Below are 19537 nucleotides of genomic sequence, written 5' to 3'. Positions count from 1 at the left end.
GCTGACGGAGGTGGTCTCACGTGTACTGTTGAGATCCCCCAGACTGTTGGTTCTGGGGGATGTCAACATCCATGCCGAGGCCACCTTATCAGGGCCGGTTCAGGATTTCATGGTCTCCATTACAACCATGGGACTGTCCCAATATGCCATTGGCCCAACACATGTAGCAGGGCATACTTTAGATTTGGTTTTTGCAACTGGACATGGAGTTGGTGATCTGAATGTGGGGGGCCTTGCATCAGTCCCTCTGTCATGGACAGATCACTGCTTGCTGAAGTTTAGATTTACAGCGGCTTTTCCCCTCTGCAAGGGTGGGGGACCTATTAAGTTGGTCTGCCCCCAGAGACTAATGGATCCGGATGGTTTCCAAAGGTCTCTGGGGAGTTTTCCGGCTGATAGGGCTGGCGCTCCTGTCGAAACCCTGGTTGAACTGTTGAATACAGAAATGACCTGGGCGGTTGACATGATTGCTCCTGAGCGGCCTCTCCTGTGTAGAGCTCGTACAGCTCCATGGTATACCCCAGAGCTGAGAGCGATGAAACAATATAGGAGACAGCTTGAGTGCAGATGGAGACGAACTCCTGGTGGATGCAATTATACACTGGTAAGTGCCTATGGTAAGCTGTATTTAGGGGCAGTGAGGGCAGCAAAAAAACCCCAATATTTTGCTGCCACTATCAAATCATCAATCTGCTGCCCAGCGGAGCTCTTCAGAATTGTCGGGGGCTATTACACTCTGGCCTCAGGGACATGGTAGAACCATCTGAGGCCCGCTGTAATGAATTTTCTAGGCACTTCCAGGATAAAATCTTTAGCATCTGCCAGGACTTAGACTTCAGTGTGATAGCAGGTGAATCAAGCAAGGTATCCAGAGCACAGCCTTGTCCCGATTTCTTGGATGTGTTTCAGTTGGTACAGCTTGAGGACGTTGACAAGGTGCTTGGACAGGTTCGTGCAACCACTTCTGTGCTGGATCCTTGCCCTTCTTGGCTAATAAAAGCTAGCAGGGATGGAACAGCCAGCTGGGCCAGGGAAGTGATTAATGCTTCTCTGTGAGAGGGGGTGGTCCCTGGCTGCCTGAAAGAGGCGGTAGTGAGACCACTCCTGAAGAGACCCTCCTTGGACCCAGAAAATCTTAATAACTATAGGCCAGTAGCAAATGTTCCATTCCTGGGCAAGGTCCTTGAACGAGTGGTTGCGGGCCAGCTCCAGACACTCTTGGATGAGACCGATTATCTGGATCCATTTCAGTCGGGTTTCAGGTCTGGTTTTGACACGGAAACAGCTTTGGTCACCCTGTATTATGACCTTTGTTGGTAGAGAGACAGGGGGAGTGTGACTCTATTGATTCTTCTTGATCTCTCAGCGGCTTTCGATACCATCGACCATGGTATCCTTCTGGGAAGATTGGCTGAGTTGGGAGTGGGAGGGCCTGCATGGCGGTGGTTCTGCTCCTACTTGGCAGGTCGGCTCCAGAAAGTGGTGCTTGGGGAACATAACTCGGCACACTGGACTCTCCAGTATGGGGTTCCACAGGGGTCAGTTCTGTCCCCATGCTGTTCAACATCTACATGAAACCGTTGAGTTCAGTCATCTGGAGCTTTGGAGTGCATTGCCATCAGTATGCTGATGACATGCAGCTCTATTTCTCCTTTTTATCTTCTTCAGGTGAGGCTGTCAATATGCTGAACCAGTGCCTGGCTGCGACAATGGACTGGATGAGGGCTAATAAACTGAGGCTCAATCCAGACAAGACTGAGATGCTGCTAGTGGGTGGTTCTTCTGACCAGATGGTGGATGTCCAACCTGTCCTGGATGGGGTTGCACTCCTCCTGAAGGAGCAGGTTCGTAGCTTGGGGGTTCTCCTAGAAACATCTCTGTGACTTGAGGCTCAGGTAGCCATGGTGGCACGGAGTGCCTTCTACCAACTTCGGTTGGTGGCCAAGCTATGCCCATATCTGGACAGGGATAACCTGGCTTCAGTAGTCCATGCTCTGGTAACCTCTAAGTTGGATTACTGCAATGCACTCTATGTGGGGCTGCCTTTGAAGACGGTTCGGAAACTGCAGTTTGTGCAAAATGCAGCGGCCAGATTGGTAACAGGGACCAGACGGTCCGAACATATAAAACCAAATCTGGCCCGCTTACCTTGGCTGCCTGTATGTTTCCGAGCTCGATTCAAGGTGCTGGTTTTAACCTATAAAGCCTTACACGGCTTGGGACCACAATACCTGATGGAACGCCTCTCCCGATACAAACCCACCCATACACTACTACGCTCAACATCTAACGCCCTCCTCCGGGTGCCTACTCCTAGGGAAGCCTGGAGGGTGGCAACAAGGGAGAGGGCCTTCTCAGTGGTGGCCCCCAAATTATGGAATGATTTTTGTGATGAGGTGCGCCTGGCACCATCACTGTTATCTTTTCAGCACCAGGTCAAGACTTTCCTCTTCTCCCAGGCATTTTAGCATATGTTTTTTAAATTGTTTTAAATTTTTTAAATTGTGTTTTAAATTGTTTTTAAAAGATGTGTTTTAAATTTATATATTTGTTTTTAATGTTTTTAGTTACTGTAAACCACGCAGAGAGCTTCGGCTATGGGGCGGTATACAAATACAATCAATCAATAATGTCCCTATTTTTCCACCTCACAGACGCTACCTCAGGTTTGCGGTAGGGGGAGACCACTTCCAATACAGGACCATACCCTTTGGTCTGTCGTCCGCCCCCAGGGTTTTCACAAAGGTCATGATGACCCTGTTTGCACACCTCAAGACTCAGGGAGTGCACATTTTTCTTTACCTGGACGATTTCCTAATTTGGTCCCCATTGATTCACAAATGATGGGAGGATGTGCGCATCACTTTGGCCTGTCTGAAGGATCACTGTTTTTTAATTAATCCAGTCAAGAGCCAGTTGTGCCCATCTCGTCACCTGGTGCATCTTGGAGCTACAATAGACTTGGAGCAAGGACCCAATAAACAAAATACATACTGTGATGTCACATCTTCTGACCTTTTCATCAGTAGATCTTATGCACTTGGCAGCAGTACTAGGGTTGATGGTATCCACATTCCAAACCACTCCCTGGGCACATCACTATTCGCATCCCCTACAGTGGCCGCTACTGCCCTTCCAAAGAGACATAGCAGCCAGGCATCATTGAAGGCTATCGCTATCTCCATCGGTTTGTCAGTCCCTGCTATGGTGGATGCACGAACCCAATCTCAAAAAAGGAATCCCATTTCATGACCCTTAACGAATGCTCATCACATCGGATGCCAGCCTCACAGGATGGGGGGCTATATGCGATGGCCAGATGGCCCAGGGATCTTGGTCGGCACAGGAATCCTTACTCCCCATCAACCAACCAATGGCCTTTCAGCAGAGAGTGGATCACTCTGCGAGAGTCAAAGTAAATCTGTTTGCCATCCACCTCAACTGTCAAGTGAAAAGGTTCTTCACCAGATTCACAACACCAAAGGTGGAAGGAATAGATGCACTGACATCCCAATGGCCCACAGGTTAGTTATATGCCCTCCACTTCCAGTGATTCCGAGGGTGCTCCAAAAGATACAGTCTAGAAGGCCACAGTCCTACTGGTCACTCCTTATTGGCCAAGGAGAGCATGGTTTCCAGAATTACTCAACCTTTGGCAGATTCCCATCAGGGAGGATCTGCTATCACAAGGACAGCTTCTCCACCCGGACCCAGGATGGCTGACTCTTCATGTCTGGAAGTTGAGAGGCGGTGTCTGCTAAGAAGAAGCCTTCCACCGTTGGTAGTGGAGACAATGATGGGCCTCCCGATGTCCATCTGCTGTTTGGATTTATGAGGGCACTTGGAAGGTCTCAGCTTGGTCTCAGAGGAAGAAGATACCTCCTAGGAAAGCTGATATCAGCAAGGTACTCTCCTTCCTGCAAGACGGGTTAGCTTTGGGACTTAGACCCAACACCTTGAAGCATCAGGCTTTGACTCTTGTCAGCAATCGTGTCCAGATCCCCAGAGAATCCACTGGGATCTCATCCTTTCCTGAAGTGTTTCTTTCGTGGAGCAACAATATATGTACCACCTACAGAGCACCGCTACCTGACATAGGACCTACACAAAGTGCTAACTGCCCTTCAGAAACCTCCCTTTGAACCATTCAGTAAAGCCCCTCTTTGCCTCTTTTCAGGTGTTATTCCTTGTGGCCATTACCTCAGCCCGGAGAGTGTCTGAGCTCAATGCACTGTCCATTGACAAGTGTTACTGTGTGTTTCATAAAAATAGGGTGATTCTCTGCACTGTCCCTTCCTTTCAGCCTAAAGTGATGTCTAACCTCCACTGTCAACAAGAGTTTGTGCTCCCTTCTTTCTGCCCTAACCCAATCCACCCCACAGAGAAGGCGTGGCACTCACTAGATGTGAGAAGAGCCCTAAAAGTATACATTGCAAGCACAAGAGGTACCAGATAATATGTTGGATAGTGGAACGGACCAAGGAGTGTCAAAAGGAAATCACCCTGTACTTTATAAATTACAGCAAAGCCTTTGATTGTGTAGACCATGAAAAACTATGGGATGCTTTAAAAGAAATGGGGTGCCACAGCATCTGATTGTTCTATACTCTGAACAAGAGGCTACTGTAAGGACAGAATATGTAGAAACCATTTGGTTCCCAATTGGAAAAGGTGTGAGACAGGAGTGTATTTTATCACTCTACTTCTTTAATCTATATGCAGAACATATATGGATAGCGGGATAGGAACAAGATGAAGGAGGTGTGAAAGTTGGAGGGAGAAATATCAATAATTTAAGATATGCAGACGATACCATACTCTTGGCAGAAACCAATAATGGTTTGAAACGAATGCTGATGAAAGTTAAAGAGGAAAGCACAAAAGCAGGACTACAGTTGAATGTCAAAAAGACTAAAGTAATGACAACAGAAGAGTTATGTAACTTTAAAGTTGACAACAAGGACATTGAACTTGTCAAGGATTATCAATACCTTGGCACAGTCATTAACCAAAATGGAGACATCAAGAAATCAGGAGAAGACTAGGACTAGGGAGTACAGCTATGAGAGAACTAGAAAAGGTCCTCAAATGCAAAGATGTTATCACAGAACACCAAAGTCAGGATTATTCAGGCCATGGTATACCTGATCTCTATGTATGGATGTGAAAGTTGAACAGTGAAAAAGTGGATAAGAGAAAAATCAACTCATTTGAAATGTGGTGTTGGTGGAAAGCTTTGCACATGCCATGGACTGCAAAAAACAGAAATAGTTGGCTGTTAGAACAAATTAACTAGAACTATCACTAGAATCTAAAATGATGAAACTGAGGTTATCATACTTTGGACACATCATGAGAAGACATGATTCACTAGAAAAGACAATAATACTGGGAAAAACAGAAGGGAGTAGAAAAAGAGGAAGACCAAACAAGAGATGGATTGATTCCATAAAGGAAGCCACAGACCTGAACTTACATGATCTGAACAGGGTGGTTCGCAACAGATGCTCTTGGAGGTCGCTGATTCATCAAGTTGCCATAAGTTGTGATCAAATTGAACGTACATAACAACAACAAGGAAGGTTAAGACTCACAGTTATCAAATTTAGATAAAAGAGAATGAACAAGGGTTCTGTAGGTATCTTAATGTCCTGGGCAACAAGAATTTAGTTTATTTTTGGTAACTATTCCCTTTGTTTTGACTCTTTAGAGGAGGTATAACTAACATGGTGCTCTCTAGATATTGTTAACTTCAGTTCCCATTATACTTAATCATTGGACATGCTGGATGAGGCTAATGGGAGTTGAAGTGCAACAACATCTGGAGGGCAACATGTTGGCTACTCCTGCCCTAAAGAAATTATTTTCATGTGTCATGCTCTGAAGATGTCTGAGCTGTCCATCTCTAACATTTTTATTTTTACCTTTATTTATCTGATTGACTTCATGAATGTGCGTCTTGTGACAATCTCAGCTCATCATGTGCTATGGATTGCCAGGTCAATCTGCTATTATTCTATAGTGAAGGCTCCTACAAGACAACATCAGCCCATTTTTTAAAAAATCTTTCAACTTCAACTTGATGCTTTAAAATCTTTAATCCACTCATTGTATTAAATATATTACTTACCCTGCAAAGAGATCCTGGACTCATGATGGATGGCTCACTGAAGACATTAATTCAGTGTGCAATTGCAGTGAGGAAAAAAACCAAAAACAAATCCATTGTTAGAAATTATTAGGAAAGGTACTGAAAATAAAATAGCAAATGTAATGCCATTATATAAATTTATTAGGCAGATACATTTAGAATATTGTATATAGTCCTGGTTTTTCCCCAGCCATTTGAAAAAGATCTGGAGCTATGTAGGAAAGAACAACTAAAATGATCAATGCACTGGTGCATCTTCCTTTTGAGAGTAATTTGTTTTTGTTTTGTTTTTAGTTTGGTACAAAAGACAGTTACACCGAACATGACAAGAGATTTTCAGAATTATCAATGGTATGGAAAGAGTAGATAGATAGAATCTCTACTCCCCCGCTCCCACCCCTAATAGTATTAAAATCCACATTAATCCTTTGAAGTTTATAGGCACTTTTTCTGGGATAAACAAAAGAAAGTAGTGATGCACACAACAAATGAAATTCACTATGACTATATGTGGTGGCAGCAACTAGTTTAAATGGTTTGTATCCAGTGGCTACAGGAATAGAAAGCAACTCATGCAACCATTCTTCTCCTTCCCCTCCTTTCCCCTCTGTCTCCAAAAACCCTCCCCAGCAGCCTGCAGGACATACAGATCTGCAGTAAGCTGAGGGAGCAACCCAAAGTCAGACAGAAAGATTTTGCACTGACAGAGATTCATTCATGCAATGTTCCTCTGTCCAGTTTTGGATAATTCTAGAGAAGCTTCTGGGGGAGTAAAGGGTTTGCAGAGAGAAAAATAAGTTGTACAAGTGGCTTCTGCTCACACAATCCAATGACTTTTTTTAAAAAAGACTAGACAATTTCATGGAGGGTAGATCTATCCATTGCTATTAGCCATGGTAGCTAAATGAGACTTCCATGTTCAAAGACAGCATACCTCAGAAGACTAGAGTCAGATTACAGAAAAATACTATTTGTTTGTGAGGTTCTTAGAGATATTTTAGTTAAAGACATTAAATTAGGTTTCTTCAGAAGTATTACACCTGTAGGTGATTTCTATCACCTAAGTTTAGTTTTAGCTATATCTTTTGTAAATTACCTCATTTGGGTATTTTCTACATCATCAGCAGACAGATTATCTTCTGTCATTCCTTCCTTGGTTATTTCTGTGCTGAAACCTCTTTTCTTTTAATTTCCAGGATGTCAGTCAAATGGATGGAAGGTTAATTTTTTAAAAAGTAATAGCTACACATTCTTACTATGTTTAAGCATAATTTAGTAGGAAAAGTCAGTTATTAGTTCGTTTCTTCCTGCTTAAAATAATAAATTAAGCATTTGTTTTTCTCACCAGTGATTTGAAAACTATCTTCATGGTGTATTGTGACCTCAAGACACATTGGCTGCATACACATTATTATAGTAAAGCATAGTTTCGTACAGCATGAACGAGCAGCAGTGAGACTTGGGTTTACACACACACACACCCTTCTTCCATGCAACAAGGAGAATGAGTTCAGAAGTAGGGCTATATTGCAGATGTTTCCAATCACATGTGCATAAAGGGAGTCTGGCTGAGCTTCAACACATGCAGCTTGCAGAGCTCCTCGGGATTTATTCCGATCGATTTGGGGATTTCACATCTCCCTTGCTTTCAAGGCTCAGCAGCTTCCCTGTGCTGTGCTCTATACCAAGACCCCCAACAGCTGCGATCAGGGAACTACATAGTTTTCTGATGTTTTAAAAATCAACCACTGCTCTCTTTTTGGTTTGTGCACAACTTTGTGTCTGATCTATGATTAATGTTAAGGACTTGGATGAAAGATAGATTAAAAGTCTGTAGGACAATGGAAAATGAAGCACAAGAAGCTGTGCCAACATTATGAGCCAGTACATAATTGTCAGAAAACAGTTCTCAGAGAGTTCTGTGAGGAAAGCTTGTAAATACTAAGATTTTCAAATTGAGCTGAAGGTTATTTGCAACAGCTTGGAAACAGAATCCTGCACTAGATAGATCTTTCATCTGATTCAGCATGGCACTTCTTAAGTTAATGATAAAAAGACCAGTGGATTTGGTCATCTTTTAAACTAGGGTGGCTACAGTCACTTAGTGCTAACGATATCATCAGCTAGTAATCCATGTCAAGCATTACACAGTGTTAGTATATGACCCATGTGTTCCCATCCAGAAAGGAAGCATGTTTAAAAATAAAACCAACAGATGTCTGCGTCCAAATTCAGCTAATCGCCACAAATATATAGCCAGACACACTGATTGTGTAAACTTTATAATCACAAGGATTCTGGTTGAGATAAATAGGCCACGGCTCAGATGTGACATGAAAATATCTATGTTTACATTGCATTATAGTGATGGTATTTGTTTCTTGTTTAGCTAAGGGCTTAGAGTGTAGTCGTACTCAACAAAATACAGTAATTTTAAAATGCTGAGTTAGCCATAACAGCAAATTCAATGAACATTAAATAGTATCCAGTGAAAAAAGAGCAAAACAAAGGTGTTTAATGCCATTTTGCCCAAGATAAATATAAATATTTACCTTTAGGTTATAAATATTCTTGCTTTTATTGTCCATTATTTCAACAAATGTTTCATTTCTTCTTTATTTTGTATTCTAATACTGTACCTGTATTCTCTGTTCTCTACTATTGTTTGGTAATTTGTTTTTGTGATTATTGATAAATCACATTTTAAGGGCACAGAATAGGACCAGTTAACATATTATGCTAAACCATGGCTTGTTTCAACAAACTTACTAGACTTGCTAGAAACAAACTATTGTTTCTGTGTCAGAATCTGACCACACTCACTAACCGTATGGGGTCAACAAATTGGGGTTGTAACCATAGTTTAAAAGTTGGCTTGCATGTTTTGACCAAAAAGCCTCCCCCACCTACTGCCACCCACTCATGTCTTGCTAAACTGTATCTGTAACAATCCACCTAACACTTTTTGTATCACAAGAGTCCCAAGTTATTGCTGACACCACTTCTGCCTGCTCACCAGGGAATGGGGAAAAGTATCTTTATTGAAAGTGAGGATAGCTGGGAGGACAGAGTTAACAAAGAAGGCTCACCAGGTATCTAAGAATACAGGGATTTATGTTTTACAGTTGTTTTTTACTCAGATGCATGCTGAGAGCTGCTGAAGATCTCCAAGGAGGAGAGCATGTATGTTTCCTGCCTAATTTCCATAACCTGTGAATGGTATGAGAATTGGTGGTACAGGGATGCCTTGCCAGCAATGTGCCTGGCAACACAAAGGGCTTTGGTACCGTAATAATAAAAAAATGTGTAAAATATGTTCCCATAGAATGTTTTGCCTATTCATGATGATACTTTAAATCAAGGATGGGCAACCTGTGGCCTTTGGCTTAGTTTTAGGTGGTTTTCTGCCTGATTTCAAAAGCCATCAGCAAGTGTTCAGTTCAGATCAGTTCTGGCAAGAGAGATCTAGCCTTCTCCTGGCAGAAAAGAGAGAGAGGAGGAGGTGGCCTTTACTCACTTGGGGCTCTTGCCTCACCCATCACTGACTTACACTCCTCTCACAGTTCGCATGCTCCCCTTGATAGATGACCCCGAGGGAATATGGCCCTCAACAGTAAAAAGGTTGCCCACCCCTGCTTTAAATTCTGGAATTATAAGTCATGTGAGAAGCAAAGAGACTTGTGTACTTCATTGAGATCAAAGTTAGAACCATTCACACTTTAACACATTTTTGTATTTGGATTTTATACAGATGATTCAACGGGAGGCAGAAGTAAAAAATAAAGTTACTGCTGTGGCATTGACAGACTCAGTTCACAATGTGTGGCATCAAGAAGCTGGCAAAACTATTCGAGAGTGGATGCGAGAGGTGAGGCTTAATCAATTTTGGCAATAAAGAACTTGAGCTGGTGAACATATTTTTCCAGTTTTATAGTCTTTATACTTTACTTCTTTGAGTGTAAAAAAAGATTTAAAATTTAGCCTATGCTCTAAATGTAGTCTGATTTCCTTTCATATATATATTAGCTATATAACAATATTTGGATCCTAAAATGTCATGAGCAGAACTTCGCAGAAGAGAGGGAAGGTAATTTTCACTGATTTCCTCTTCTCCCTGCTGAATCATGTCCCCCCCCCAAAAAAAGAAAACTCCTCGGGGAGGGCTGGGGAATACTCTGGAAGAGTGGGGGGTGACAAAGGGGGCTGCAGGGCAAAGGGGAAATTCCCTTTTTCCTCCAGCAAAAGTCCCAGCTAGATTAAAGACTAGGATGCACACCTTAACGTGGTGAGTGGGCCTGAGAGTGTCAAAGAAGCTGAGAATAATGCCGTCAGAAGTCTAGACCCAAGCCAGAATGGTCAAAGCTGAGACACCAGACTAAGATGCATCCAAACTCAGAGGAAGGCAGTGGTAAACCACCTCTGAATACCTCTTTCCACAAAAACTCTATGAACAATATCCAAAATGCAACACAAGCTAGTGCTGGAAGAGGAGACCCCCAGGTCAGATGGTACTCATTGAGCTACTGGGATAGAACAATGGACAAGCTCAACTAGTGCTGTGACTAATGACCCCACCGGGTCAAAGCCAAAAGGAAACCTGGTGGTTGATGCGGACAGATGTGAAAGGAGAATCCGGAGTTGTACAACGTACACAATAGGAACATGGAATGTGAGAAGTATGAACCAGGGAAAGTTAGAAATTATCAAGCAAGAAATGGAATGCATCGACGTTACAATACTTGGCATGAGTGAATTAAACTGGATGGGAATGGGACATTTTCAATCAGGCAAATACAAAATATTTTATGCAGGAAATGAGAAATTAAGAAGAAAAGGAGTTGCTTTAATAATGAGAAGTGATGTACCAAAAGCAATTAGGAGCTACAAGCAAGGTCTGAGCAAGTTATATCAATGAGATTAAACGGGAAACCTATTAACATAACGATCATCCAAGTCTATGCTCCAACAGCAAACGCAGAAGAAGAGGAATTGAAGAGTTTATGCAGAAGTACAGAAAGAAATAGATCACACACCAAAACAAGATGTTCTGATAATCATGAGGGACTGGAATGCAAAAGTAGGGAACAGAGAAGAACTAAAAATTGTGGGGAAATGGGGTTTAGGAGATAGAAATGAAGCAGGAGAGATACATTGAATCCTGTGAAGCCAATAATTTGTTTCTTGCAAACACATTTTTTGAGCAACTGAAGAGATGACTGTACATGTGGACATCACCAGATGGTCAACATAAGAATCAAATTGATTATATAATTGGTCGCAAAAGATGGAGAAGTTCCATACTTTCTGCAAAAACAAGACCAGGAGCAGACTGCGGTACAGATCATGAACTGGTCAAATCGAAAATCAGAGTAAAGCTAAAGAAGAACAACAAAGCAATCATAATGCCAAAATACAATTTAAATAACATCCCAGAAGAATATAAAGATCAAATAAGGAACAGGTTTGAGGCTTTAAACTTAGTTGACAGAGAACCAGAAGAACTATGGAGTGAAGTCAGAGACATTATCAGGGAAGAATGCAAAAACACAATACCTCTAGTTAAAAAGAGAGAAAGATCTCAATGGATGACTGAAGAAACTCTTAAAATGGTTAAAGAGAGAAGGAAAGCAAAAGCAAAAGGCGATAGAAATACAGTCAGAACCCTAAAGGCAACAATACAGCGACTAGTACGTAGGGACAAAGAGAACTATTACAATAGTTATTGTATAGAAATAGAAGAGGACAACAAAAAGGATAGAACAAGAGCCCTGTTCCAAAAGATTAGAGAAATGAAAGGGAAATTTAAACCACGAGTAGGGATGTTGAATAATCAACAGGGGAACACACTGACTGACTGAGATGAAATAAAAGGAAGATGGAAGCAATACACTGAAGAATTCTGTAAATGAGATGCAAGGATGATAGATTCATTCATGGAGGAACCGTGTGATGAAGAACCAGAAATTTTAGAATGTGAGATGAAAGGTACTTTTAAAATACTTGAAAGAAATAAATCACCAGGAACAGATGGCATACCAATAGAATTGCTACAAGTTACTGAGACTGAATCTGCCCAAATTTTGACAAAAATCTGTCAAGAAAAATGGAAAACTAAACAATGGCCAACAGACTGGAAGCATTCAATATGTATCTCAATTCCAAAGAAAGGGGATCCCAGGGAATGCAATAATTATTGCCGTAATATCCCATGCAAGTAAAGAAATGCTCAAGATTCTACAACAAAGGCTCTTACCATATATGGCGTGAGACATACCAGATGTGTTTAAAAGCTGGATTTAAAAAAGGAAGAGGTACCAGAGATCATATAGCAAACATACATTAGATAATGGAATGGACTAACGAATTTCAGAAGAAAATCACCCTGTGCTTTATAGATTACGGCAAAGCCTTTGATTGTGTAGATCATGAAATCTATGGAATGCTTTAAAAGAAATGAGGGAGCCACCGCATCTGATTGCTCTGAGGCACAAGTGGCTACTCTAAGGACAGAATATGGAGAAACCAATTGGTTCCCAATCAGAAAAGGTGTGAAACGGGTGTATTTTATCACCCTATTTGTTTAATCTATACACAGAACATACCATACGGAAAGCAGGATTGAACCAAGATGAAGGAGGTGTGTAAACTGGAGGGAGAAATATTATACAGCCACGAGAGTAGCTGTATACTATAGCCAGCATGGATTTTTCACATTCCACAATGTTAAATTGAAAATACCCCCATGCCATTCTGATTCTTCCCATAAGCTCATTTCAAAACAAAACCTTACAGAACTTTTAGTCCTGAACTCAAACGCTTGCTTAACAACCCTCTGAATTTTCATGGTGATACATAATAGAGAGTTCAAACTCTAAAAAGAAAGAGAAAAAACCCAGAGCCCCTTTGGACTTTTTTTCTGTCAGAGTTCTCATAATCTGTTGAAATTCATTAAAAATCAGCCATGTTCACAGAGTACCTGTAATCCTATTACTGACCTTGCCCCCATACTATGACCTTCATCTTCTGCAATTTAAACGTTTAAAAAATGCCTGGCTGTTTTTTGATTAATTTAAGAAATTTTGGCTGGAACTCAATGATAATGTTGGGCATGCTCAGTAAGAACCAACTGTCAGTGTTCTAAAAGCCATACTCCCAGCTGCTTGTCTTGGCTAATCGGGACCACACCCACACCAGACTTTGATTTCACTTGAGACAGTTGTGGCTTCCCCCAAAGAATCCTGGGAAGTGTAGTTTGTGAAGGGTGCTGAGAGCTCCAGTGGCCAGAGTGGTTTAACAGTCAGCCACTCTGATTGAAGCTCTGTGAGGGGAACAGGGCGTCTCCTAGCAACTCTTACCACCCTTCACTAACTACACTTCCCGGGATTCTTTGAGAGAAGCCATGACTGTGCAAAATGAAATAAAGGCCTGGTGTGGATGTGGCCAGGGACAGCTTTGGTTTAAATTCGGGTGGGAGGCTACATGTGCCTGCTGTAGAATAACAAGGTGGGGGAAATGCTGAAAAGCAATGATACTGTTCACAATATTTCCTTTTGGAAAGGAAAGGGGCTTCCCCTCTGCCCAGTGCCCACCCACTCAATCTCCTCCCCTCCTCCTTGCCCCTCCCCCAGGTCAGTGTTGGACTATGACCTGGAAGACCAGGGTTTGAATCCCCACACAGCCATGAAGCTCACTGGGTGACCTTGGGCCAGTCACTGCCTCAGCCTCAGCCTCAGAGGAAGGCAATGGTAAAACCAGCTTTGAATATCGCTTACCATGAAAACCCTATTCATAGGGTTGCCATAAGTCAGTGCTCGTCATTGACCATAATAATAAATGATTGGTTGGTTGCCATAAGTCGGGATCGACTTGAAGGCAGTCCATTTCCATTTTCAAATATGATTGCACAGAAATAAATCCCATTGAACTCAAAAAGTATGCAAATGTTCAAACCTACCCTCCCTCCTATCCCCTCCCTCTTGCCCCTTTCCTCCACCTTCATTTGCCCCTCTCCATCCTCTTCCAATCCCCTCCTTGCCCTTCTCCCTCCTCCCCCTCCCCTTCTCCTCCCCATGGTCAGTTTTACCTATCTTAAGCATGATTGCACGGGAGTAAATACCATTGAACTCTATAAGCATGCAAATGATCAAACCTTTCCTCTCCTCCCCCTTCCTTTGCTCCCCTCCAATCCATTCCTTCCCTTCCCCCTCCCCATGGTCAGTTTTACCTATCCTAACCATGACTGCATAGGAGTAAATCCCATTGAACTCAATAAGCATGCAAATGATCAGACCTGTCTCTCCCCTTCTTCCCCTCTCCTCTCCCTTCCTCTTTCCCTCCCGTCTTCCTTCTTCCTCCTCCCCTGCCCACTGCAGCCCTCCCTCCCACCCACTCCGGTCAGTTTTACCTATCCTAAGCATGATTGCACAGGAATAAATCCCACTGAACTCAATAAACATGCAAATGATCGAACCTGTCCTTCTCCTCCCCTCCCCCTCCTGCCTCCTCCCCTCTGCCCTTCCTCCCCTCCCTCCCCCCATCCCCTGTGGTCAGTTTCACCTATCCTAAGCATGACTGCAGGGATGTAAATCCCACTGAATTCAATATGCATACAAATGATCAATCCATTCCCAGCGAACTTGGACAGGATCCCATTTCTTACCTCCCAGATTAAAAAGCAGATAAATTCACTAATAGGCAAATACCCTTGTGGTTTAAGAACATACCTATAGCCCTCAGATATTTCTGTCAAACTTTGAAAAGCAGGGAAATTGGGCAGCTATAGTGAATGCACCAGGGGAGCAGGAGACCTGACATCCTCTCTGAGATATTGTAGTGCCCTACAAAGTTGTCAAAATACAATCAATTTGGGTTGGTCTTTCACAGTCCAATCCACTTGCTGTGTAGCTTGGAAGAATTTGGTAATGGATGTGAAAGTTGGACAGTGAAAAAAGTGGATAAGTGAAAAATCAATTCATAATGTTGGAGGAGAGCCTTTGCAGATACCATGGACTGCGAAAAATACAAATAATTGGGTGTTGGAATGAATTAAACCAGAACTATCATTAGAAGCTAAAATGATGAAACTGGGGTTATAATACTTTGAACACATAATGAGAATGATTCACTAGAAAAGACAATAATGCTGGGAAAAACAGGCCTTGGTTGCCCTGATGGATGACCTTTATCGGGAGAAGGGCAGGGGGAGTGGGACCCTGTTGTTCTTACTTGATCTCTCAGCGGCTTTTGACATCATTGACCATGGTATCCTTCTAGACCGACTTGGTGAGATGGCTATTGGAGGAACTGTTTTACAGTGGTTCCGATCCTATCTCCAAGGTCGCTCTCAGAGAATAGCATTGGGTGACTGTCTTTCGGCCCCCTGGCAGTTGTGCTGTGGGGTGCCACAGGGTACCATCTTGTCCCCCATGCTATTTAACATCTATATGAAGACTTTGGGAGCAGTCATCAGGAGATTTGTGGCGAGGTGTCAGCAGTATGCTGATGATACCCAGCTCTATTTCTCCATAACATCTGAATCGGGAGAGGCCGTGAAAGCCCTGGACCGCTGCCTTGACTCGGTGGTGGGATGGATGAGGACCAATAAACTGAGTCTGAATCCTAGCAAGACGGAGGCACTGTGAGTTGGTGGTTCCTGAGTTCAGATAATTGGTCAGTTGCCTGCTTTGGATGGGGTCGTACTCCCTCTGAAAGAGCAGGTCTGTAGCCTGGGGGTGCTCCTGGATCCATCTTTGTCACTAGAGGCCCAGGTGACCTCAATGGCTATGAGTGCCTTTTACCAGCTTCAGCTGATAAGACAGCTGCAGCTGTTTCTAGATCGGGATAGCCTGACCACTGTTGTCCACTCACTGGTCACCTCCAGGCTGGATTACTGTAATGCGTTCTATGTGGGGCTGCCCTTGAGGTTGGTCCGGAAGCTGCAGCTTGTGCAAAATGCAGCAACGAGACTGCTCACTGGGGCAGGGTATCGCCAACATGTCACCCCACTGCTGAAAGAATTGCACTGGCTGCCCATTTGCTACCGGGCCAAGTTCAAGGTTCTAGTTTTGGTGTACAAAGTCCTATACAGCTTGGGACCAGGATGCCTGAAAGACCATCTTATCCCTTATATACCCAGTCGATCACTGCGCTCTGCTGGTGAGGGCCTCCTGCAGATACCATCTTATCAGGAGGTTCGTTCTGCAGAATATAGGAAACGGCCCTTTAGTATGGCAGCACCTACCCTTTGGAATTCCCTCCCCTTAAATATTAGGCAGGCGCCATCTCTGCTATCTCTTTGGCGCCTTTTGAAGACTTTCCTCTTTCAACAAGCTTTTTAAGTTGAGACCTATCCCAGTCTGCGTCTCTGTTAGAATTGCTTTTAATATGTTTTCTTTAAAAATATATTTTGACTCTTTTTTTGTTTTGTTTTTAAAGATGTTTTTAAAGCTTTTAAAAATGTTTTTAAAGTTGTTTTAATGTATTCTAAGGTCCTTTTATGATGTTTTAAAGTGTTTTTAGCATTTCTGTTTGCTGCCATGGGCTCCTGCTGGGAGTAAGGGCAGGATATAAATCAAATAATAAATAATAATAATAAATAAAAACAGCAGGGAGTAGAAAAAGAGGAAGACCAAACAAGAGATGGATTGATTCCATAAAGGAAGCCACAAACCTGAACAGGATGGTTTATAACAGATGCTATTGGAGGTTACTGATTCAAGGGTCGCCATAAGTCATAATCAACTTGAAAGCACATAACAACAAGATTAAAGACCATTTGTGGAAGGGCAACTCAGGATCTGAGCCATAAACTTTTTAACAAAAGGAAATTACATGATACATTTTATCAGGATGACTTCAAAGCTCCTTAACTCCTTTTTTTCTGATTCTGCTACTTAAGTACTCTGTGATTGATGAGTGCTTCCTGTAAGTTTTTTGTGACTTCTTCATTTGTAACTCCTTGGACAGCGAGATGCAAAACTTGTAAAATAAATGTATAGTTACATGCACTTGAAGCTGTACACATGACATCTCTTGTTGGATCAGGCTATTACATTCTGGCCCTAGGGACATGGTAGAACCAACTAAGGCTCGCTGTAATGAATTTGCTTGGCACTTCCAAGATAAAATCTTTTGCATCCGCCAGGACTTGGACTCCAATGTTACAGCAGTTGAATCATATGAGGTCTCCAGAACACAGCCTTGTCCTGATTTTTTGGATGAGTTTCAGTGGGTGCAGCTCGAGGACGTTGACAAGGTGCTTGGACAGGTGCGTGCAACCACTTCTGTGTTGGATCCTTGCCCCTCTTGGCTAATAAAAGCTAGCAGGGATGGAACTGCCGGCTGGGCCAGGGAAGTGATTAACGCCTCATTTCGAGAGGGAGTGGTCCCTAACAGCCTGAAAGAGGCGGTAGTAAGACCGCTTCTGAAGAAATCTTCCCTGGACCCAGAAATTGTTAATAACTATAGGCCGGTAGCAAATCTTCCATTTCTGGGCAAGGTCCTAGAACGAGTGGTTGCGGACCAGCTCCAGACACTCTTGGATGAAACTGATTATCTGGATCCATTTCAATTGGGTTTCAGGCCTGGTTTTGGCACAGAGACAGCCTTGGTCGCCCTGTATGATTACCTTTGTCGGGAGAGGGACAGGGGGAGTGTAACTCTGTTGATTCTCCTTGATCTCTCAGTGGCTTTTGATACCATCGACCATGGTATCCTCCTGGGGAGGCTCGCTGAGTTGGGAGTGGGAGGTACTGCGTGGCAGTGGTTTTCCTCCTACTTGACGGGTCGTCTCCAGAAGGTACTGCTTGGGGAGCATTGCTTGATACCCTGGACCCTCCAGTATGGAGTTCCGCAGGGGTCAGTTCTGTCCCCCATGCTCTTTAACATCTACATGAAGCCGCTGGGTGCGGTTGTGACGCCCTTCCCTGGCTCTCCCTGTCAAGTTCCTACCTGCTTGTGGCTACTACCTTTCACTAGGCACCACCAGGGACTCCACCAGTCCGGACTGTCCTTTTTATGGTTTCTCTCTCCGCTCTAGCACAGATCTCACTAGATCCCTCTGCTAGGCAGCACCACCAGTCACGTCCTATAACCAATATTCCCAAAGGCTTTGCCTGAGCCTCTCTCTATCTGGTTACTTTTGTGACTCCGTGCTTATGCTGTTCCCAACCCCTTTGTATCTATATAGATAACTCATATAACTCTGGGTTGTGCTGGATACTTGTAATGTTATTATTCTTCTCTTTACCGCTGCCACCATTCATTACTGTTTCCCTTCATCCTTGGTAATTACCTTACCCTCCCTTCTGGTCTGTGAAACCCCAGCCAAGGATCAGGCCTTCGATAAACCAAAATAGTATTTATTAAATATCAGAAATAACAAGATTACTTTTATAATGGTACATAAGCATATGGTTTCATCTATTCCTGTGATACTTCTCTTATTATTAACTAGAACTCCAATTCCCTCTTTCTCCACACTCTCCTAACATCCACTACCAAACACCTTCTTCCTCTCACATCCACCAACTAACATCCACCACTAACATCCACCCAGATTCAACTGTCATTCTTCCATTTATACTCCCAGCCATTCAAACGCTCAGCCAATCATCCAGCATTCTACTGCTCATCTACTCCCCCCTCCTCTTTCATTCCACTTACCATATATCTTCTATACAAACAGCACTTACCATATTTACATTAATACAGGAACATCACATTTCCCCCCCCCTTAAAAATAACAGCAAAGTGTTATTCCTGCTCTAGGATTCATACGTCGCGTTAACAATAAAACCAAGTCTTTATGGGGAAAATGTCTTTTTTGTTCCTACTTCTGGGTCACGTCACTGCAGTCCCGGCCACCTGCCTTGAAAGTCCATTGGCCAATACATTGTCCTTGCCTTTTATGAACTTGAAGTCCATTTGGTAGTCTTGTAGAGCCCAGGACCACCTCTGCAGCATAGTGTTATGATTTTTCATAGTCTGTAACCATAACAAGGCCCGATGATCCGTCGTCACAGTAAATCTTCTTCCCCACACGTATGGGCGCAACTTGCTCAGTCCCCACACGACCGCTAGGCACTCCTTTTGGACCGATGAATAATTCTTCTCCCTCGATGTCAGCTTGCGACTAAGATACGCCACTGGATGTCTGGTGCCTCCTCTCTCCTGCAGCAAGACGACTCCCAGCGCGAGGTCCAACGCATCCGTAGCCACGATGAATGGTTGCTCATAATCTGGTGCTATTAATATAGGTCCTTGGCACAAGGCTTGCTTCAGAAGATCAAAAGCCTTTTGACATTCATCCGTCCATACCACACGCTCAGCACACTTTTTCTTTGTCAGCTCATGCAAGGGGGTTGCAATTTCCCCAAAATCCTTCAC

The 19537-nt window shown here is 43.1% G+C and overlaps 1 protein-coding gene across 11 annotated transcripts in view; it reads left to right on the top strand.

The window, feature by feature from the left end:
• The window catches only part of ARB2A (ARB2 cotranscriptional regulator A), a 495278-nt gene that overhangs the window by 327181 nt on the left and 148560 nt on the right, over nt 1-19537 (top strand). For all 11 annotated transcript variants that reach the window (XR_009762084.1, XM_061622217.1, XM_061622215.1 and 8 more), the window contains one exon: nt 9903-10019. Coding sequence is in view for 10 of the 11 variants with exons in the window: in XM_061622217.1 (XP_061478201.1) it covers nt 9903-10019 (117 nt within the window). In the remaining variant the exon portion in view is untranslated. The remainder of the gene's footprint in view (nt 1-9902; nt 10020-19537) is intronic.

This window comes from Rhineura floridana, chromosome 1, assembly GCF_030035675.1.
Source record: "Rhineura floridana isolate rRhiFlo1 chromosome 1, rRhiFlo1.hap2, whole genome shotgun sequence".
In the NCBI taxonomy this organism is placed as follows: Eukaryota; Metazoa; Chordata; class Lepidosauria; order Squamata; family Rhineuridae; genus Rhineura; species Rhineura floridana.
Note: the sequence above shows the minus strand (reverse complement) of the source record. Positions and strands in the feature narration are given on the sequence as shown.